Source organism: Pungitius pungitius, chromosome 6 (assembly GCF_949316345.1).
Source record: "Pungitius pungitius chromosome 6, fPunPun2.1, whole genome shotgun sequence".
In the NCBI taxonomy this organism is placed as follows: Eukaryota; Metazoa; Chordata; class Actinopteri; order Perciformes; family Gasterosteidae; genus Pungitius; species Pungitius pungitius.
This window is the reverse complement of record NC_084905.1, coordinates 12,072,935-12,095,620: the sequence shown is the minus strand read 5'-3', so window position 1 is coordinate 12,095,620 and position 22,686 is coordinate 12,072,935. Positions and strand designations below refer to the sequence as shown.

The window sequence follows — 22,686 nt, the reverse complement described above, 5'->3', positions numbered from 1 at the left end:
GTTCATAGTTCAAACTTCAAAATATTTGAACTAAGTTCACAGTTCCAACTAGTTCAGTTCTTTTTTTCCATATGTTGCTGCAAGCTTCAAAATTATTGCCTAAGCCCATATAGAACCACAGACAGCAATTATTTTATCAGTTTTAACACTGAAGCTATGCATCAGATTTAATCTTCATATCCAATTTTGAATCCTTATCCAACCAGGGTTTACATTAGCATTGAGGGGACAGCATTTCCCCATTGTTGCTTTAATGCTATGTTGCTGTCCATTCACTCCACACTAGCAGCAGCTTGCAGCGTTCACCCCTACAGTACATTCTCAAACACATGCTGCTTGAATGGTCTTTTTTAAATAAGGAATAAAAACATGACAGTTATCATTAAGGTGCAAATGTTTGCAAAGAAAGGTAACTTCATAAAACTCATTTAAATTATTATAAGCCGCCTCTTTGCTACACGCAGCTGTCGCCTCTATGCCTTTCTTTTTTTGATGCGGTGCGACACTGGTGGCTGTTGTTGACAGATTGGGTGTTTTTTCCGCTACTTATTAAGGCGCCTTTACGGTGTGTTTTCTATAGAAATCTGGCACCCTTTTGAACGATGTTAACCTGAAAGAACGTGCCGTTCACAGACACCAGAATGAACGAGTTCACAGTAATGTTCATCAGGCATTAATACAGTACGTTCAGTTCACGTTCGCCCAAAATATGAACGAGTTCATGAACTATCGTTCAATGAACGCGTTCAGGCACAACACTGATGTTGACATCGTGAAATCATTTTAAAATGTGTTGCATAATTGGCGCACATGACACATGTGAATTATTCAGTCCAAAGGTCACATGAACTAAGATCTTAAGTAATTTGTGAGAATATAATTGTGTTATGTTTGTACAAAAGTCAAGAATAGAACAATAAAAAGTTGTCATCACATGGTGACAATATTTCATTTAAAAGCAGGCTGAATCTGTACGATTGATAACAGCGAGTTGTTTCCTGTCTTATCTCCCTCAGTCTGACCCTGTGCTTTTACATCACATGAAATAGTGATCGTTACCGTAATTTCTAAAATAGAGGGGCTCAACCTGTTTTCCCTTTACCTGATTCACATTGACTCATCCAGAGCAGCGTTCATCCATTGAGGTATGATATTAAATCAAACCGTACCATTTTAAAATAAAGTAAAATTCCAGTTTTTTACGGTGTGGAGAAGGTTATACATTATGGGATGCCCCTTTATTCAAGGCTTTCCGGTAGTGCGTCTGTACTCCGCCTCATTCCGGGAAACCGAAAGTTTTTTCTACGTGTGAAGTTGTCAAATTTAAGAGGAAAAAAACATTCACTGGCTGAAATCCGACAGCTGCTCAACAAGCACGAGGCTGACGGCAGGTATGCATTAACACATGCGTGTTTGATACATCCTATATACTAATCAGTGTTATGTCTTAATTGTGGGCATTTTTGACCGAAAGTAGAGCATGGTTTACTGCGGTACAGCGTGGACGTCACAGTTAAAAGTTAAAAGTTGTTAGTGTCAGGGGCTCGACTAATGGAAAACTTTGACTTCCCTTCCTACAGCCTGCTGCGCTAGAATAATACTAATAATAACAAGATGCACTGATTGGATCCTGCAACCAACCCAGTCTAATGATGATCAGCGGTATGGACTGCGTCTCTTCACCACACCACAAGCTGTCACTTTTCTAAAATAAATGAATTGAATTAGATGACTGAGATTTTCGCCTAATTTGTTTCAGAAATTGTCATAGTGCACCATCCTGTTTCTATGTGTGTACCTGTGAACCACAAGGTGACTCTGAGCGTCCGGGCTGAGGGCACAGGTATCCTCAACTACCAGTGGTTCACTCATGATGATAAGGAGGTTTGTGGAAACTTTTCATTTAAAATGTATAAAATCCTTTTGAGAGTTTTAAAATGCACTTTTGAAGGACACATATAACTGTTTAATGTGGATTTAACGTCCACGTCGCGTGTTGTACTGGTTGCTGTGAATATAATTGTTTTTTTTGTTTATGCTTGTTAATGCTTGTTTACGCTTTTTTTTACACTGATGCTCAGCTACACCACCGGATTAAATAAAGGACTGAACACTTTGTTAAAATGACAAACTAATAGGAGTTAAACATCATATTGAGAAAAGATTGACCTACCAAAATTGTTCACTTCATGAGTGATTCTGTACTGTGTTAAAAATCAGTTTCTTTTCTTTTAAAGGTTCTTGGAGGCACTGAAGCAGACTTGACCATCAAAGCTAACAAAACCCAGCTCTATGTGTGTCGAGTGAATGACCACTTTTGTAACTGGGCTTTCAGCGAATGGGTGAAAGTGAAGGTTTTGGACATTGACAAGTCAGGTATGCATTCATAAGTTATTTTTTACTGCTTGTGTTGTTTTTTGTTGTTGTTTTATTTGCATTGCAATATATCCTCCACCTGTCAGTTGACGATCAATCAGCATCATGCACATTGTTATGTGGGTTTGAATCTCTATCTTTCATCAGGGTTGCCGGAAAATTGGCTGGGTGAGCCTCACATCGTTGACAACCCAAAACCCCAATCAATCCGTCAAGGAGCGAAACTCACTCTGCGCTGCGCTGCCTTCGGCATCCCCAGTCCGCACTATCAGTGGTACAGAAATGGACAGCCACTGCCAAACAAGACTGGTGGTACTCTGCAGGTGAGGAATGTGTGTTCACCTATCTTGGTGCGATCAATGGCACAGTGTCCATTCAAAGGCTCTGGATCACACACCCTCTTGGTTAATGTTTCAGTTTTTATTCATGAGTAATAATTTTGGGGGAACAGCCAGAAAGACAAACAATGGGAGAAATTTAATGAGCTGTGGCACCTGCAGATTGACCCTGCAACGGCTGAACATTGTGGATCATACCTGTGCTCAATATCTAACGTGCTGCAGGAGTCTTGGACGGAAGCGGTTGATGTCGACATGGGTAGGTCATAACTCACACAGCTGTTATCAACTAGGTTAAAGTCTTTCTTTTCCCAGGTTTTAGGTTTGTTTTTATCTCAGAACTTACAGAAAGCCTTTGGTAAAAAACCTTTTTCTACCACTCTTTTCCTTCCACTGATTTTGCTCGTAGAAGTCATTTCCACTGTGCTCACGGTACTTTCCCATTTCTTTGCACTAAAAGGGAAGTTAGACTCCAAATAGAACTTCATCTGAGGCTTAAACACACAACAGGAAAGTGATGTAAAGTGAAACTACTTCATGCAGTGGTGCCCTGGTTGGTGACTTGTGTTGTGGCATGTACAACACAGATCATCAAAAGATCATCAAGTATATAAATGAGTTAAATTTGTATCTGTATCCGCTATGTCCGCGGGATAGAATGCCAGTACATTTGATCCAATTTTTGTTCATAAAACTGATAGTGTCAACCTCCTTTTTTCCCATTTCCTCCAGTGAAAACAGATCAAACCCCAAAGGCAGCACCCACAGGTACGGTTTCATGAAAAGAACTCCTCTTAATGCTGCAACAATAGAAAGCAATCACGGCATGTGTGACAATTTCCTTGTGTAGCCATAATTAAGGTTTCTACTTTGATGTTTGTTCTAGCCACGGATAAAGTTGCCCTACTTATTGGCAACTTGAATTACTCCAATCACCCTCCCTTAATGGCCCCCATTATGGATGTGCATGAGTTGGCCAACCTCCTGCAGCAGCTTGGCTTCCGAGTGGTTTCCCTGCTGGATCTTACCAGGGAGGAGATGCTGACGGCTATTGACAAGTTCATCCAGCTCCTGGACAGAGGAGTCTATGGTACGCACATCTTTTTTTCTTCTAAATTAGCTACATTTGTGAGCTGATTCATGACTTGTTATTCTCTAGAAAACCTGACATAGGTATTAAAAGATATTTGTAGGATTTATACCGTAACATTTGTGGCTCTTAATTGTTGCTTGTACACATGTCATCGGTCATGAATCCCGGCGCGGTTCACTGTAACAGCAGCTTGACACGTATGTACGGTTGAGTGTGCGACCGAGGGGTGAAAAAAGAAGCGTAGGCGTTTTTCACTTCGCTTGACACTTCCTGCGTGGCTGCAAAACATTGAGAGCTGCTTGAGAGTGTACTATATGATGGGGCTCATTCACAAATAGGCAAACAATCTGAAAGCCAATCTTTTGGCATGTGATGAATAAAGCGCTAAACAACAAAGATAGGTGGCGTATGAAAACATACAGCTATTAATAACTAGAGCGTTGTTGAGGGGAGCAAGGCCACTACTGTTATTGAAAAGCAGAAAGGTATGCTAATGACAGAGCTGTAATATGAAACGATATTGAGGATCAAGCAGTAATTACAGAACTGACACAACTGCATCAGAATGACTCTCCAGTACTATTCTCTGCTTTCTCTTGGAAATACTGAAACAAATGTGGGACAACTTTTGCGTTTTGAAAGTCGGGCGCGACACACCGACACATTTTCCGACACACACGCTCTCTCCGCTGGTGGGAGTATACTCACCCGTGTGTGTGCACAAGTGTTTGTGTGTGTGCATTGGGGCGGTATCCACCATGTGCAATACAGAGGGACAGCCCCCATAACGTAATGGTAGGGGAAACGCTGTAATCAGTGTTTTCTCCCCAGTGAGATTTCTTTCCAAACATTACGTATATGTTCAATGCAAAATGTTTTAATTTTGAGTTTTGAGTGTTAACTGTAGGATTTTATAACCCTCTTTACAGGCCTTTTTTACTATGCGGGTCATGGATATGAGCGTGTTGGGAGGAATTACTTGGTGGCCGTTGACGCGCCCCAACCATACCGGCCCGAAAACTGTGTCTGTGTGCAGAGGGTCATGCTCAGAATGCAGGAGAAGCAGACTGCACTGAGTGTAATACTTCTGGATACCTGTAGAAAATGGTAAGCACATTTGAAGATAGAGAACATTTTTGTAAACTTATATACTGTATCATACGTACATTATTATGTACTGTACATAGTAGTAGTCTTTGTCATATAACGCAAGTTTTTCATTTTCACTGCTCCAGTCTTCTGAATACCGCATTTTTCCTTCCGAAGGTACAACCAGGATTGCATAGCTTCAGGCATCATGCCATTGGGACCCAGTGGGAACACTGTTTACGGTTATGCCACGTATGTACTTTTAATTAGCCCTTTTTAAATATTTAATTACAAATACAGAAACCAATATCAAATGTTTTTCAGTTAACAAACAGGAATAGAATGTTAAGCTTATTAAAAAAGCAGGACTATTCCCTTCGTTATTTTTCCAATATGATTTCCTTTTTTCCTGATAGATGTGAAGATGCTGAGGCGTACGAGGTCCAGGATGGTGGGAAAAGTACCGGAATCTTCACTAAATACTTGAACAAGCACATCTTAGAGACAGAGAAAGTCACGCACGTCTTAGAGAAGGTGTCCGAGGGTAAGTTGATTAAATGGGACTGGGTTTTAGGGTTTTGGAAACATGACGATGAGTCTCAAAGAAAATCTTTTTTTAAATTGTTCAAAAAATGTTTTTAAAAAGTGTAGTTTATCAACCATGGAAGAAGAAGAAGAGCTTGCTTGTTTTTGTTATTTTTTATTCATCCACTCACTAGGTTGACGGTTCTGGTAGATTTTGGGTAAACAGATCTGAAGGTAACAGGTTGTTCTTTGGGTCACCGGTACGAACCACAGACAAGTTTTATAACTTTAATTTTATTGTTGTTTACTCAGAACTTGTATGCATGGCTTTGACAGAGTGACATCAAGTGTCCCGAAATTGAGAGTGTGTTTGTCTGGTTGAATAATCTTTCGAGGTACCATGAGCATGTGACCTCATTCTCTGGAAATTCATACTATTGGCCGGAGAACAGCAGGAAACCGGAGAGCTGCAGAGTGCAAGGCAGCTGCCGTTGGCTTCCTCCGGCTCTGATGCGTTCACAGGGCGGCCTGCTGACAGAGAACTCTGTGTCTGTGGTTATATTTAGATGAACAAATGAACCCGGGTTGTGACATTCTTAAAACAGGGTTGAACCCTTTTTACTTTTAATTTGAAGCGCAGCAGCCACAATATGGGCAGTGAATGGAAGTCTGTTTTTCATATCTGGTCATCCTGCCTGGGACTTATTTAGAGATGGAAAAAGAGCTGATGACGACGTGCTGCTGGTCGCTCGTCCGTTATAGCGAAGACAGCTTGCCCCAAATATTCTTAAGGCCATATCTTCTCAAAAGCCAAGCACAGATCTATATTACATTATTGGAACATGGTTTTACCGCTGGTCAGCAATTGCACCTTGTGAACCGTGCAAATGATTCCTTTGTTTACACATTTTTTCCCTTGTGAATAGGGGTTTTCAAAACCCATTCAGCCAGTGTGACCTGTTAATATTGACAATCTAACTTTAAGAATTTCCCTGAGTTCCTCAAAGCAACCCATGTGTATCTGATGGCCTCTCTGTTACGCACAGCATGAAAGGGTTATTGTCTTAACATTGGTCAAAGGGGACAGAGTACGAAAAGGGAAAACAATCTGTAAATAATTCATTTAGCATATACAAGTGCTATAGAGTTTTGTCTTCAGCACTGTTATATTTACATATATTTTACGTTCTCACCAGATCTAGGCAGAGACCCTCTAGTGAAAGGAAAGCAGCAGGTGGAGATCAAACACACCCTGAAGGAACCTCGATCCCTTGCAGATCCAGTTCGCACCACCGGCCACACAAGGGAGCTTCAAAAGAGAGAGGCCTGCTGGAGACGAGCAAATGGTGAGTTAAGGAACATCTGTCCCTATATTTATTAAATTATAGGTCAAAGAGCATTCCAGAAAAACGTAAAATACATCCACATTCAAGTTTTTTTTCCATTAAAACCACTGTTCCACTTCTCAAATTTGTCACCTTGATTGTGCGATAATAACCGTTCTCTTTATTCTCATCCACACCTCCTACACTGTAGCATGTGACAAACCAACTGCAGACATTGCGGTTGGTTGTGATATTTTCATTGATTTGTCAGTCAAACAAGGAACTGGTAGACTCTACAAAGCGTATTTTTTCCATTTAATGGAGGGAAGTTGGCTTTTCACACCATAACTTCCTCAGATGAACCCAAACGCAATTATGATAACAGAGTCAGAGAATTGCCTCAGTCTCCGTCAGACTACATGAAAGATATAACGCTCTGCACCTTAAATGAACAGATAAAAGTTGCCAATGTGCTTAGTTTGAAATTAGCTACCCTATCTCAATGTATTTCATACCATAATAAAATAAAAGTGCAGTCCTATCAAAACAGTTGTGGAGCATTTTTTATAGTCCTAATATTTAAAAAATTCCCTTTTCATATACACTTTCAGAGCTACCACCGAAGAAGCAGCTGATGTTTGTTTGTGGAGTAGAAGTGGAAGTGAGCTTCTCGGCTTTGTTCTCTAATGTCTTGGTGGCCTTCGCCACCGTAAAGACGAAAGGCCCCCGAACCGAGGACCTCACCCTCACCCTGAGCAGCATACCTGTAAGTACTTCATTTTTACTAAAAAAACTATCCTTTCAAATTTATTCTCAACCAGATAAGAGCCACAAAATGTCCATACAGGGAAATTCCTGAGCCACGGCTTGTTTTGATAGACACACAGAGAAACACACTACAGGTAAAAAGTAAATGTAGGACATACAGACATTTCGCCTTTTCCTGTCACTAACTGCTAGTTATATCTACATCATAAGTTCCATGCTGCTCACCCTGTTTCCACCAGTCAGCACAAATTTCTTGCCGATGACCATTCAACCCACAATTCATGGCTGAGGAAGTTCTGCCTGTATATGGATTTCCTGTTTCATATGTCTGAGGAGGTGCTGCCCATATATGCACTTCCAGTTTGCTGCAGCAGCATACAAAGCAGGATGTGGTGATAGTAATCTGATGTACTTCTCTTAGTCATTTATCCATGCAGAGTCTTGTACTATACTGATACCTAGTGGCTGATTTATGAATCCATCAGTGAGCAGCGAGTGCCGGATCAGTGTGAATACAGTACATGTTGTAGGGTTTCTTAAAAATTGTAATAGTGCTGACAATGTATTTTATGCTTTTAAATCCTTAGCCAATGGAAGACATATTCTCCAGCACTGGCCGCTCAGAGGAGATGGAGTCTCTACTGTTTAATAGATCTGAAAACCCGGACTGTACAATACAACTTTGTGCTCTTCAAAAGCTCACGGTATGCAGATTATGGATTGTGTCCTGATTCTGTACCTATGAAGTATCAAAACACAGCAAGTTAGCCAAATAAATGTGTCATATCGTTTTTTCTTTGCATTTGTTAGAAAACGCTGGTCATCAAGGTGGAGCTACACTATACCAAAATGGAGAGTAAACAGCGCCAGACAGAAAGCCAAAAGGTGGACATAGGAAGGCCTCTGGTGGCATCCTGTAAACTGTACATGAGGAATCACGCCACAACAGCCAAGAATCAAGACGTTGCTTCTGCTCAAAGTACGGGCTCCGTTGCAAGCAGCAAACCGAAGGTGCATCAGACCCCTACTGGGCCACGTCTACCTTTCACCAGAAAGGCAGAGTGTGTTGCTAAAGTTGCAGTAACAAGGAGCAACGAACCGGAAGAGAATGATGAAAATGAACTGTAATTCTTCATTGTTCGAGATTAGACCTTTTTGGTCCAATTGTAAATACTAGTTTGAAAATGTGATGCTTTTTACTGACGGGATTAGAGTTGATGAATCGTGCATTTTAATCACCTGTGGTTGATTGTGATGAGGAATGACTGCGTGAATGACTGGAGTTTGTGTTTGGTTAGCAGTACTGGCCATCAATTCTTATGTAAACACTGAAAAAACATTAACACTTTTTTTTGAAGCGCAGCAGCCACAATATGGGCAGTGAATGGAAGTATGTTTTTCATATCTGGTCATCCTGCCTGGGACTTATTTAGAGATGGAAAAAGAGCTGATGACGGCTGAAGACAGCTTGCCCCAAATATTCTTAACTTTTATACTTTTCATAATCTCTGGATTTTATAGTGTTTTGTAAAATACATTTTCATCATTAGCAAGCTGGTAAGCCTAATTTAAGAAATATAAAAAATGTCTGTTATAACTTATCCAATAAAGACCACTACTTACATTAATATTGTATTTCCCCCTGATTCTACCAGGATGTTCAAGTTAAAATAACATGGAGATCCGTTAACCTAGGTTGGCCATGGTAACGTAATGTTCGGTTGAAACACACCTGATTTGGACAGCCTTTAACCTGTAATAGCGTTAATGTGTATTTGAAATTACTAAAAATCGCCTTGCTCAGCTTGTCCCCGCTAGCTCGCCGTGATCGTAAAGTGGTTAGTGTCCTCCGTTGTGACCGCAGCAACCACGTTTCGAATCCGGCTCACGGTATTTTTCCCGTGAGTAGTCTCCGGTGGAACGTTTTGTGGTCTTTAAATGTTATCGACATTTCCAAACGCTTAATCCTCCGGTATGCTGAAATTAAAATACTAAAATACGATGTAAAAAAGCATTATCTCATTTTACGATAATGATTTAGTTAATTTATTAGTTGCTCAAATATGATACCTCCCATGATCCTGGAGATCCTCCGCCACACCAAACCACTCATCTGACGTCTGGTTAAATCGCACTAACAATAACTGGCCTGCAGGGGACAGTAGAATACATTCAATATTCACCCACTTTGACTTAGGAAGAGGTATGATCAATACAGCCTTGCCTGCTTCAAGGATGACTTACCTTCATTCGACCAACTATTTCTGTTTAAACAAACTGCAGCCAACATTTTTAAGGATGTATATACATTGTATTCAAGCTTAGTCATATTGATTATTGAGGGTTGTTTTTGATCTCATAGCCAAGGTTTCCGGAGTATTATTGATGGTGATTGATATATTTTACCATCCCAGCATCATGTTCAAATTGAGTAATGCACTGCAACATCAATTTTGCAAAATAAAAAAACAGCGTCCATTCACTTGCTGTTTCGCAAACACAAGAACATGTCGTTATTACTCAACAAATAGGTAGCTGTTCTGTTGGCCCTTTTCTAAGTCCAAATAAACCAGTAGTAAGGAAACGGTTCCTTGCAGTGTTAACAGCTCCAAAAGTTTCCAGAAAGGATTGGCTTTAAGTAGTTTCATAAAAGTGGCAAGCATCGTTGTTGCTACAGGGAGTTAAGGAGCAAACCCTGTATCCTTAATGTTGGATTATTTAAAAAATAAAGTGAAGAAGGGCAGCAAGAGCCAAGAATAAATGAAGTTACCAAAAAACAAGTCACGGTACCAACCAGTTCTAATCAAGGTGTAACGAGACACTACATGTATGTTTAAAATGTCTTGTGAGTCACACTTGTATCACACTCAGAAACGTAGCACATAAAGTAAGGAAATGTGTGTTTGGTCGTTTATTTCTTTGTCGTAACAATGCTTCGTTGCAACACATCTGAAACCGTTAGTAACCCTGTTTGTTTCTGTAAGGAACATGAATTTAGGGAATGGACAGCAAAGCTGAGTATGGGGATTACGTTCATGAAAAATCTGCCAAATCTTGGGATGGCAGGAGGGTCATGATGGCCCTTCACCGCCGGGGCCCTTTGCTGCCGGGCACCACGTGCACTGGAAAGCATGCCTGTTCTAGTGTGTGTGTGTGTGTGTGTGTGTGTGTGTGTGTGTGTGTGTGTGTGTGACACAGGGGCTCTTATGATTTAGCTAATCCCCCGCTGAGGTCACAGCATGTAAACGAAACAACTGTGTTCCTCATGCAGGAAGCATACTACCTAGAACCGCAAACCAACCAATATCACCTCCGCAGACACATGACGTCACACCTGGCACATGTGGCCGTGTATATGTATATGCATGTTGTGTATATATATATATATATATATATATTAGGGCTGTCAAAAATAGCGCGTTAACGACGTTAATTAGTTGTTTGTTGTTAATTACGTCATTTTTTTAAACACATTTCACGCATGCGCAGTGTGACAAATTATTCAGGTCAGGAAAGTACCTCTTCCTTTAGGGAATGCACTTCATCCTATACAACACATTACTGCCACCTGTAGGCATATGTCAGGCTGTCAGGTTCAGCAAGTCGTTTGCGCCAGTCCACGCTGAATGTTCGCAGGCCATTAACAAAATCAACCTCAGATCATTTGACCAACACAATAGCAAAATGTTCCAACACGTTGGAATTCGAATGGTCAAGCGCGTGAGCAGAAATAAAGAGGCCGTCATCGCCATACTTGCCAATTCAAAAGAACCGGGGGGGTGCGGGTGCTAGCGGTCAACGTGGGGGGGTGCTGGCGATCGACGGGGGGTTGCTAGCGGTTTTCCTTGCAGCGCCAGTCTCATCTTTTTACGTTCTAATTGCCGTTCGACTTCAAGGTGTAACTTTTATCATTGTCTGGTGGAAATCGGGAGAAATTCGGGAGAAAGGTCGGTCCAGGGAAATCTTCGGGAGGGGCTTTGAAATTCAGGAGTCTCCCGGAAATATCGGGAGGGTTGACATGTCTGGTCATCGCAGGCCTGGACCATCAGGAGCATAAACTCGTTTTGCCGACCGCAGCAGAGTGGGATAAACTGCAGAAGCTTGAGACCCTGCTAGAGCCATGCAGGGAAATCAAATAACATTGATTTGATTATTTTCTGGAATGAATGAAACCAAGTCAAATATCATTAACAAGTATTTATGTAAAAAATAATAATGATGATAATAATGATAATTATGTATATGTGTCCTGTTATTTATCTTTGGTATGCATTTCAGAAAGAAAAAATGGTTAGGATTAAGGTGTAATTGCAAATAGTGATTAATTCTGATTAATCCACTGAAGATTCTGATTAATTTGATTAAAATGTTTAATCATTTGACAGCCCTAATATATATAAATAAATATCTCATATAATATATATACACATATGTATACATATACACATACATTTACACGGCCACATGTGCCAGGTGTGACGTTGTGTGTGCAGTTCTCGGTGAACGCTACATGGCTATCTAACAGTTTAATACAACATTAGTATGTTGGCACTTTGAACAACAGCATTTGGGAAATGTGAGCTAAACAACTGCTGTTGTTACGCTGCCTGCACGTTAAACAGGAACTCACAGTTCCCAAGCTGCTCAGACACATCTCGCCCAGTAAAAGCCATGAGCGCTGCTAGCAGCTTCTAGATAATCTACAGGAGCGAAGTGCTGGGACCGACTGCTTCTGTCTCGCTCTTCTATTTGACCAATCCTGCTCAAGAATGAGGTTCAGCCCCCTTGAGCTCATTTACATACGGACACAGGCATAAATAAATGAAGAAATACAGAAACGTAGAAATAAATGAATGAAGAAATACAGAAATGTAGAAATCGATTTATTTAACTATGTTCTGTTTAGGTGTAAACTTATATTACATCTTTTATTTAAGCATTTATTTATTCATACGTGTATTTACGCATTTATTTATACATGTATTCCTTTAATTATGTATTTATACTTAAGTCATTTTTTTTGTCTTCCATAGCTGTTAGCCACATTGCGAGGTAAGAAAAACAATATTGTATATTAAAGCCTCACACGTTCCCGTTGGTTCACTCTGACGTCAGTCCTCACTGGGACCCGCCCACTCGCTCGAGTAGCGGCGGTGAATGGTGAGAGATAATCCCCCCCTCCTCACACACACAAGGCTGAGCTGCCTCTGGATCTAGATGCGGGCATCCTTGTATTCTTCTCCTTCCTTCGGGCCCCCGTTGCACGAAAAAAAAACAAGTTAACGGGACAACAATGGTGCACGCCTCGGCGGAAGAATCCGTAGGTGCCGGTAGTTTAGGAGACCGGGGATCGTTCTCATTGTGACATTCACCAGCACGCCGCTGTTGAGTTTATTGTTCTGGTCCTAGACGCGGCTGAGCAGCGATTCTCTGAGAAGATGTTGAGCCGATTCATGAGTGGCAGCATCAGGAATCTTGAGCGGGAATACAGCTGCACCGTCCGACTGCTGGACGATACGGAATACACGTGCACCATTCAGGTGAGTCACCTGTCGACCCCATAAGGCTCCATGCTCAGCGATGCGATGGTGTACGACCTGGCGAGTGTGTGAGCCGATTAAGGACGGGCATGTGCCCGCATATGTCCCGCTGCTGGTGGCTCAATAGGAATATGCGGAGTTATTTTCGTAATTTAGAATAACGAAAGGCGGCTTTAAATGTTATTTTAGGGACATTGACTGTTTTTTTTCTCATGTGTCAGTTTTTCTCTCTCTCCTCGTTTCATGTCGCATTACTGCTTGTTGATATTAATTGTGAGTAATTGAGTGGCGCAACTTCCCTCTGAACCACTGACATCCATAATGCACGTGAGGGAGCCTGTCGCTGCTCTTGAGAACACACTAAGTTACATCATGTGGCCCTTCCAGGTTGTAAGCTGGCAGAACGAGTGTGCAACATAACCACCACACTGTGGGGACACAGTGGAAAACAAACCAATGAAATTGTCAGCGACATGTATTGCTTGTAAAGATGAAAACAAAGTGAGGGCCCTTCGTCTCTCCAAGCACCGCTTTGATGTGCAGTTTTATGTTCATGCTGATTTCCTACGGAAGTAGATAAGAGAACCTGTCACTTCAATTACGACACAAAATTGTCCCTTTTGTGGATGCTGTGTATTTGTAGTTGAGGAGTGTAAGAAAATCCTAAGAGAATTCCCTGACTAGTCAGCAACATGTAGACCCATTTAACTTGCTCCACAACATACAAAGGGGACATTTAACCTGCAGTCTAAAGCAATCAAACATTAATAAGACATGCAGGATTCTTGCCTCTTTTGATACTGGTTATCAGCAGCAGGCTGTACAGCAATAGCTCCTCTTCTCTCCCGAGAGCAAGCGTGAAATAGATACTGCCATATTGTAGGGTGGTGAGTGAGTTCCCAGGTTGTAAACAGACCTGCATTTCTGCTTAGTGAGCCGAGCCAGCGATGGACCCGGGCCAGATGGACTATGAAGCCAGCAGGTGTGCTGTTTGCAGCAGAGTTGTGTGGTCTAGGTGGCTGACGTCAGCAGGCTGGAAGATCGGGAGGGAAAGAGGAGAATACGCCGCCTCTGCTTTGACTGTGTGGCATCCTGACCATCTTGCTTCAGGGAGCGGGCTTATCCACTGAATGACGATGTACTGCTACAGTTTAGTCCTCATTTAGTTCAAACCTTTGCTCTTTCTTCCCATCTGAGCTCCTGGCCGGCTAAAAAACAAAATGACCCAGGATACCTACTAATGAAGAGGCATAACTAGGTCATATGTTTATAGTCTCTCATAATCTCCATCTCTATGGGTTTATGTCTGCTCCTCTTTCTCTTTTTCACCTTCCTTACCTGTTTCACGTGGGTGAGAATTTATTACCACCAGACCTGTTTTCCTTAACTGTTTAATGGCTCCAAATTCAGATTTGCTTATTTTAGCCCCATTCTGTTCTCTGACATTATTCCCTTAATGACAGAGACATCCCCTCTGTGTCTACATTTTTGAACCACCATCCTCAGCACAAATGTCCTCCTGCAGAAACTCGCATACAAAATATTCAAGTGCTGTTGCTGAGCATTGCACGCTTTGAAGGGCACAACATGTGTCCATCCTTAAAGCTTTATTGCAAGTCTTGCTTTAATGAATTATGGATCTTCCCTACTATGTTTGGAGGAGGAGCACTTATCATTACACAGACGTGTAGATTTTGCTCTCATCCAGTCCCAGGTTGATGGAAGTGCCTGAATTCCCCTGTTGCCCTCAGGCCTCTTCTGCAATGTCCGTTATTTGTGTCACGTCTGAATAACAGGTGAATCTCATGTAAAGAAAGTACCATATGGTTAATCAAATGCAAGAAGTGGATTCTCCCACTATAAATACAATATACACTCTTATTTGTTTGTGGTGTGTAACTCCATACTCTATTCTGCGTGGCTGTTTTAGAGGGTGAGGAAAGACACAAATTCATTCATTGTCTGTCTGCACAGTGAACTGACTCACTCCTTTCCAGCCGCAGCGTTAATGATAGCCTACACACATCTCATAGCGTTCCAATAAGGCGTTTTCTTTTAGGATTTTACAACAACTTTCAGGTCAATAATCCACCCTAAAGTAGAAAGAATGTGTGTTATGAAGTGTGCACCAAGATCATTAAGAGCTGGTGGAAGACTTTCCTTTCACTAGTGACCAGGGCTGAACCAGATCTGCTTAGGTCTGCTAATATTTCTGTGAGGAGACGAGCGGGGGATGGGAGCCTGTGTGTGTGTTTGTATTGAGGATGCTTTACTCTGAAACATGGGCCCAGCGTCTCAGCTGTTGCTACGGTAACTCCACAGTTACCCCAACACAATATGAGATCACTCACTGTTCAGGGTTTTCCCATCCAAAAGCCACAAAGACTCTGCCTTTAGCACTCACAGGAAGTTAATTTATTTCCTGAATGGCATTTAAGGGCAGTGGTGGTGATGTAACTGATGGCACACTCACACCAACCGGGAAAAATCTTCTTGGAAACTTTCCAACTGATCCCCTGACACACATCCATTTTTTTATACCCTCTTTGACGTCACTGTTTTCATAGATAATCTGCATTTAAAACTTGCATGAATAGCTAGAAGATTGTCAATTGCATTCTTGGCTGGGAATCTTTGAAGGATTTTTGATACTAGTGGAGCTGCAATACCCGAGTGGACGTGCCACAGAATTGAAAAGCACAAGAGTGTATAAAAGAATCAACAATGGCTCTCAATAAGACCAGTTTCTGCTATTTTACACGGTGGCTCACTCACGGCGTACTGGGATGCTTTAATGCTTTAATAGAACAGAGCTTTGTAACACTTGTGCACTATTTGTCACGGTTTGGTTCTCCTTCCTGTTTTATTTTGTAGTTTCATGTCTCTTGTGTCCCTGGGTTAGCTTCACTTCCTGCCTTGTCCTGTGATTGCCTGATTGTTTCCACCTGTGTCCAATCACCTGCACCTCCCTAGTGTATTTAAGCCCTGTGTGCCTGTTGTCCGCTGTTTCGTCATTGTTGAGTTTTACCCGTTGTTGGAGCACGTCTCGGTTTTGTGTTAGAATAAAGCGCACCAGTTTGAAAACTCTGCGTTTGACTCCTCCCTGCAATCCGCACCAGCAGCCGCCTTGACAGAATGACGAGACCAAAAAAGGACTCAGCGGAGTGGGGTCGCCAGAACCCGTTCTGGCAGGTGGGCCGCCCGCTGTACGTTGCAGGGCCCACCTCGGGCCCAGCATTTACCAGGGATCCCCAGCTGCCTTCTTGGCATACGCCACCGGCCTTCCCGGAGACACCGGAAGGCGTTCCGGCCGCCGCTCCCGCCGCCGCTCCCGCCGCCGCTCCCACCGCCCCACGCTGACCTCAGGTGAGGTCGCCAGGGGGCAGTTTCCGGCACTTGGCACCTGCAGAGCCCGGCGCCCCACGCCACGCAGCCAGTGCCGCAGAGCCCGGCGGCAAACGCCACGAGTTACCGCTCTATATGCATTGAATTTCCCTTTTTTTAGTTTTCTGTAAAATGTTTATTCGGATATTCATGTATCGAAGTGAGACAAAATAATGTTAACTCAAGGTCTTATTCTTAAATGCAGCCAGCTGTTTTCTATGTAGTTCTAACAGTTTTACCTCTGACACTTCAATGATCCCTGGTGACTGAAGGTCTTTGCTGACTTTACTTTGTCAGGACCTTGAGAAGTGTTCTTCGCCAGATTTACTATAATCCAAGGTTGGAAGTCTGCATACTTCTGCGAGCGTCCGTGTGCAGGTGTGTTTTGTTCAGAGCCCAGCGAGGCTGACACACTGAGCTTCATATGAATGATTAAAATGTGTGCTAGGCCTAAATGTTTCATGAAGAGTAACCTCCGGAGAACGTCACTTGTGTTTACCAGCATCACTGCGCACCAGCATCACGATTGGCTGAACCTGTGGCGCATGGCTGGTTGTGATTACGGATTACATGACAGCGGCTTCTACACAGCAGGGCAGGGCTCGACGATTGGGGATTTGATATGTGGGAGCACTCTCTTGCCAGTTGTGCTTTATCATACATGTCCTTTCTATAATAATTGTGTCAAGGTTGTAAAGGGCTCATGCTCTTTTGGTGCCTTTGAATCTGGTCCTTGATCTTTTGGTCCTTGTTATTACTGTCTCTCACACAGCTCTGATACTCCGACAGGGTATTACCGCAATCCAAAATTGCTTGACCTGCATTGGCGCACTGGGATTAATGTGGGAGCTTAGCTGATGAAAGATGAGATGCCAAATGTATCTTTGCCTTAGCACTCATTTAAAAGCTCACAGAAACACTTTTCTCTATTTGTTGCACTGCATCGAACCAAGAGTCTAAATCGTAAATGGACTATATGACACAGTCTTTTGACCACTTGTGCTTTTCACACTGCAAGTCACCTAATTAACCCACTATCACCCATTCACACACTGACGGCATGGGCTACCATGCAAGGTGCCCCCTGCCCACCAGGACCCTAATTAACCATTCATACCAATTCATACACTGAAGGCACAACTTGCGGGAGCCATTTGGATTAAAGCGTCTCGTCAAAGGACACGTCGACCTGGAGTGGAGCCGTGGATTGAACCAGAGATTGAATTGATTGGAGGAAAAACATTTGAGTAGATAAGCAGGGTAGAGCCCCTAAATGTGGTTGCAGAACTTGTTTGGGAATTGTCTCACTAAATGTCCCTCTTATAGTCTCCAGTGTCTCTTTGTGTGTGTGTGTGTGTGTGTGTGTGTGTGTGGGCTGGATAGAGAGCAGGAAGGCGGTCTGTCAGTGTGTTGGTGGCAGTTTGCTGAGCTCGCCATTGTGTTCTCTGGGATGTATTGTGTGACCAAGAGAAACGCAGATGCGCCTCGGGTTATTCTCCACCTGGAAGCCTGAATGTTAAACCTCTTCCAAGAGCAGTATATTCATATTCAGAGCACAGTACGGCAAACCCACCGGACGAAAACTGTTTCTTCCCTCGGGCCATCTCTCTGATGAACAGCTAATCAGTCAGCCAGCACCTCAATCACACTATAACCACTATCTGCACTTTCATCCGTATATACAATGTTGCTGTTGTACACCCATATATACATATATTAGCTGACGGTTGACTTTAACACAAGATAGCCTGAAGCTAGAGTAATGCAAACAGACTGCACAGCTTGATCTTCAGTGGCTTTATAAATGAGTTAACACGCGCAGTGCAACTCTTGGTGGGGATTGCAGAGAGTCTCGGAAAGCTTAACTCTTTTAAACAGGTGAAAAACAGTGTTGCTTTGATCAATTACAGATAACAAAGGGTGTTTGTAACCTGCAGCTATGATGCACAGGAGTGATGGCCCGCCTCAAGCCAGGGAGTTTATCAGATAAGGGCTGTTTTCAAACACTGACCTTAAAAATGTGTGAGAACAATTTGCTCTCAAACTGCAATTGAATGCAATGGTACATCAGGTTCAGCATTAAGTGTAGAGGGACAAAACAACAATCTTTGCTTGTGTTGGGTTGAGTTTTATAGTGATACATAATATGGTGCAGAGATTTTTTTGTTTTGTTTTTAGACCATCATCAACCACTTTGCAGACTGCTGCCAATTGAGGGCACGAATGGTTGATTTCATATCAGTTACTGATGTATTTCTAGTATGTATGAGTGTTTTACAAAAGGTTTGCATCATTGCAATTTGAAACAGAAATGTATTCTGATTGTTTATAATTTACTACGACATCATTGCTCTATTTTTACTGTGGTGTAACTAACTCATACACCTCCAGAAAGTCGTAATAGACAAAATACAAACATTTTTCTCGGCTGCTATTGAAAGTCGAACATTTCATTATTCGTCTCAGCCTCCCTATTTGGTCCTAATCACTCTCATCCAGTTTTTCTTTGGGCAAGAAGGTTCTCTGCTGTATAAGAGAATACAGCCATTGTCTCTCTTGTACTTCAAGGCCCTGTGCCTCTGCAGACTAATGAGGAAACGCAGGCATTTGCTCCTACTATCACAGTGAAAAACAGCAGAACAGTTGAGGTTGTTGCAAAACGGCAGGCTGATAATTGTAAGATTTGCATGCAATCCGCATTCTGTCAGGACCCGATTAAAAGGAGGACTCAGATGCGGAGTGTTGGTGTCTTTATTCGTTTCGTGAATCAAAAAACAAAACATAAACGGCTATGAGCTATAAGCGTTTCTGCCAAAAACAATTCTAAGAAAACTCAAACAAAAGGTCACTCTTAACAGAGGAAAAACAAAAAGGCTAATTGTTCCAAGACAAGGCAAATTTATTCCTCTGGCTGTGGCGAGGCTTAGGTGGACACAAGGTGGTACACTCAGGCACAAGACAAAGGGAGACGCAGACTATAAGAGACATGAGGGTAATGGGAAACAGGTGGACACAATCAGGAATCAGGGGAGACGATTCGACTGATGACATGAGGAAGGGCAAGTGACTTGAAACGAGAGGAAGGTTACTATTTTCAAAATAAAACTGAAATGACAAGACCAAAACATGCAGACAAAACCCCAACTTGACCTCACCCTTTGACAGTACCCCCCCTTCTAGGGCCGACTCCTGACGGCCCAGGCTGTTCAGGGTGGTCCCTATGAAAATCCTTTATGAGGCTAGGGTCTACAATGAAAGGCGATGGGATCCACTGTCTCTCCTCCGGTCCATATCCTTCCCAGTCTACCAGGTACTGTCTACCCCGGCCCTGAGTGTGTACCGCCAACAGCTGCTTGACCTTAAACACCGGACCGCTGTCTATCACTTCTGGTGGTGGCGGGGAAGCCGTGTATCTTAAAAACATTGTTCATCATTACCTCCGCCGTTTCCTTGGCAGAGGGTAGTTTTGGCAGAGCAATGAATCTAGCCATCTTAGAAAATCTATCCACAACTGTGAGGACAGTGGTGTTACCTTGTGAAAGCCCCGTGACAAAGTCCATAGAGATGTCTGACCACGGTCTGGAGGGGATGGGTAGTGGCTGTAAGAGTCCCATGCGTGACCTAGAAGAAGTCTTCTAGGTGCAGACCAAACATGCCTCAACATACTCCCGGACCTACGGCTCGATGCCTGGCCACCAGAATCTCCAGGAGATGACGAACATCGTCCTCTGAACTCCTGGATGGCAAGAAAGCAGTGAGGTGTGGGCCCAGTGGATCACCTGTGGGCGTAACTCAACCGGAACGAACAACTGAGTTGCGGGGCACCCACTAGGTGGTGGGGCCTCACCATTAGCCTGCTTTACCTCATTTTCTATCTGCCAAGTCACTGCTCCAACCAAACAGGTTAGTGGAAGGATAGTTTCTGGTTCTTTGGCAACAGGCACAGGGTCGAAGAGTCGAGACAGGGCGTTAGGCTTGCGACAGGAAGGCCCAGGGATGCGTTTTACCATCCTGCTCAGACCGCTGTGAGAGGACTGCCCTTCGTTGGAGGCGTCTACCTCGACCACAAACTGTCGCTGGGGATCTGGCATGGTGAGGATGGGGGCCGAGGTGAAAAGACGCTTGAGGTTCTGGAAGGCTGTCTCCGTCTGTGGAGACCACCGGAACCGCACCTTTGAGGCGGTAAGAGCAGGGAGAGGGGCAGCTATTGCGCTAAAGCCTCTGATGAACTGTCTGTAAAAGTTAGCAACGCCGACGCTGAACCCTTTTACGGCTGTCAGGTGTGGACCATTCTGCTACAGCGCTAATTTTAGCCGGATCCATCTGCACCCTTCCAGGGGCTACTATGAAGCCCAGGAAGGAGATGGTGTCTGCATGAAATACACTCTTTTCTGCTTTGACGTAGAGTCTGTTCTCCAACAGTCTTTGAAGTACTCTGGTTACGTGCTCTCTATGGGTGTCAAGGTCAGGTGAGTAAATGAGGATATCATCCAGGTACACATAAACGAAATGGTCTAAAAAGTCTCTTAGGACATCATTAATCATGGCTTGGAACACTGCGGGCGCATTTGTTAGCCCAAACGGCATGACCAGGTATTCGTAATGTCCACTTGGGGTATTAAACCCCGTCTTCCACTCGTCACCCTCTTTTATTCTGATTAGATGGTAGGCACTGCGAAGGTCTAGCTTAGTAAAGACTTTAGCCTGCCGGAGCTGATCGAACACAGAGGACATGAGGGGTAGGGGGTAACGATTCTTTATTGTGATGTCGTTTAGAGGGCTGTAGTCTATACAGGGTCTCAGGGACCCGTCCTTCTTTGCCACAAAGAAGAAGCCGACTAAAACACTAGCAAACCGTAGCACTAACAAATGCACTTAAATTGTACTTACAATGGCACTTTTTTATAACATGTTTTGAAACTGCTTATTCGATGAAAAATGTACTTTCTTGTTACTTGTTCTTCTGAGTTTGTATCTCTATGTGGAAATGCACTTATTGTACGTCGCTTTGGATAAAAGCGTCAGCTAAATGACATGTAATGTAATGTAATGTAAAAGCCGGCGCCTGCTGGGGATGACGAGGGACGGATCAACCCCGCTTTGAGTGAAGTCTGGATGTACTCCTGCATGGCCTCCTTCTCCGGCCCCGAAACAGAGTACAGGCGGCCCTTGGGAATGACAGAGCCCGGAAACAGTTCTATAGCGCAGTCATATGTCCGATGTGGGGGAAGAGACATGGCTTTAGTCTTGTTAAAAACCTCCTGAAGGTGGCGATAGCAGGAGGACACGGTGTTCAGGTTCGGGTACTCTGAGTCTGTGGTAGATTTAAAAGAAGCAAGGTTAAACACTGGAATATCCTTTGCCGGACTCGAGACGTCGAGGCAGTCCCCAACACAGTCCTACCCCCACCCTATAATTTCTACCGTTCTCCAGTTCACATGGGGGTTGTGGCGAAACAGCCATGGCTGTCCCAAAACCAGTGCCTGAGAAGGGGATTGAAATAAATAAAAACGAATCATCTCTTTATGATTCTTTATGTGCATTTCGAGAGGTTCAGAGGTGTGGGTGATGGTGAACAGTTCTGCTCCGTTGAGGGCCTTGGCTTGGATAGGCTTTACTAAGAGTTCGGATTTGATACCGAGTTTCTCCGCTAATCCCCAGTCCAACAAACTCTCATCAGCCCCAGAGTCTAAGAGCGCCTCAAGTTCTGTGGTGGTGTGGTGCATTATCTTGACTGCTGTGAGGGTTCGGGAAGCAGAGCCTGGAGCAGCAAATTGTCTCACCACTGTGGGTCTCCTGGCTGGACAGCCCGCAACAAGATGGCCCGAATCCCCGCAATAAAAGCACCGCCTTTCTTGCTGTCGTCGCCGTCGCTCTTCTGTGGTCAGCCGGGCCCTCCCCAGCTGCATAGGTACCCCCCCTTCTTCCGTGGCGAATTGGCCCCTGTTGGTCGGGCGGGCGCGTTGGGGGTCTGGCCCGCCTGGTGCGCGGGTGCGTGGGTATCCTTCAGCCATAGCAGAGCTGTTGCTCCGCTCTTGTCTGAGTTGGCGTAGCCGGTTATCCGTCCGGAAGGCGAGCGCGATGAGAGTCTAAATCTGAGGGTAGATCCAAAGGCACCAGAAGGTCTTGGACAGGGGCAGCCAGCCCCTTCAGGAACACATCATACAAGGCTGTGGAATTCCACCCGCTTTCTGCAGCCAAGGTGCGGAAATGTATGACGTAGTCACAGACAGAGCTGTTGCCTTGCC

The 22,686-nt window shown here is 43.6% G+C and overlaps 2 protein-coding genes across 4 annotated transcripts in view; both read left to right on the top strand.

Annotated features, from left to right (window-relative positions):
* The first annotated feature begins 1,295 nt into the window (after nt 1-1,295).
* On the top strand, nt 1,296-9,976 carry malt3 (MALT paracaspase 3). The gene is made up of 15 exons (XM_037450774.2): nt 1,296-1,391; nt 1,581-1,662; nt 1,760-1,884; nt 2,238-2,376; nt 2,524-2,699; nt 2,877-2,973; nt 3,447-3,482; nt 3,601-3,804; nt 4,737-4,914; nt 5,074-5,148; nt 5,313-5,440; nt 6,618-6,767; nt 7,358-7,512; nt 8,102-8,218; nt 8,325-9,976. Exons 2-15 carry the CDS (start codon nt 1,650-1,652, stop codon nt 8,640-8,642), a joined length of 1,911 nt encoding a protein of 636 aa, XP_037306671.2. The 5' UTR covers nt 1,296-1,391; nt 1,581-1,649; the 3' UTR covers nt 8,643-9,976.
* A 2,711-nt stretch (nt 9,977-12,687) lies between these two features.
* The window catches only part of LOC119195718 (FERM domain-containing protein 5), a 54,427-nt gene continuing 44,428 nt past the window's right edge, over nt 12,688-22,686 (top strand). For all 3 annotated transcript variants that reach the window (XM_037450884.2, XM_037450885.2, XM_037450883.2), the window contains exon 1: nt 12,688-13,054. In XM_037450884.2, the coding sequence (XP_037306781.1) occupies nt 12,953-13,054 (102 nt within the window). In that variant the 5' untranslated portion in view covers nt 12,688-12,952. The remainder of the gene's footprint in view (nt 13,055-22,686) is intronic.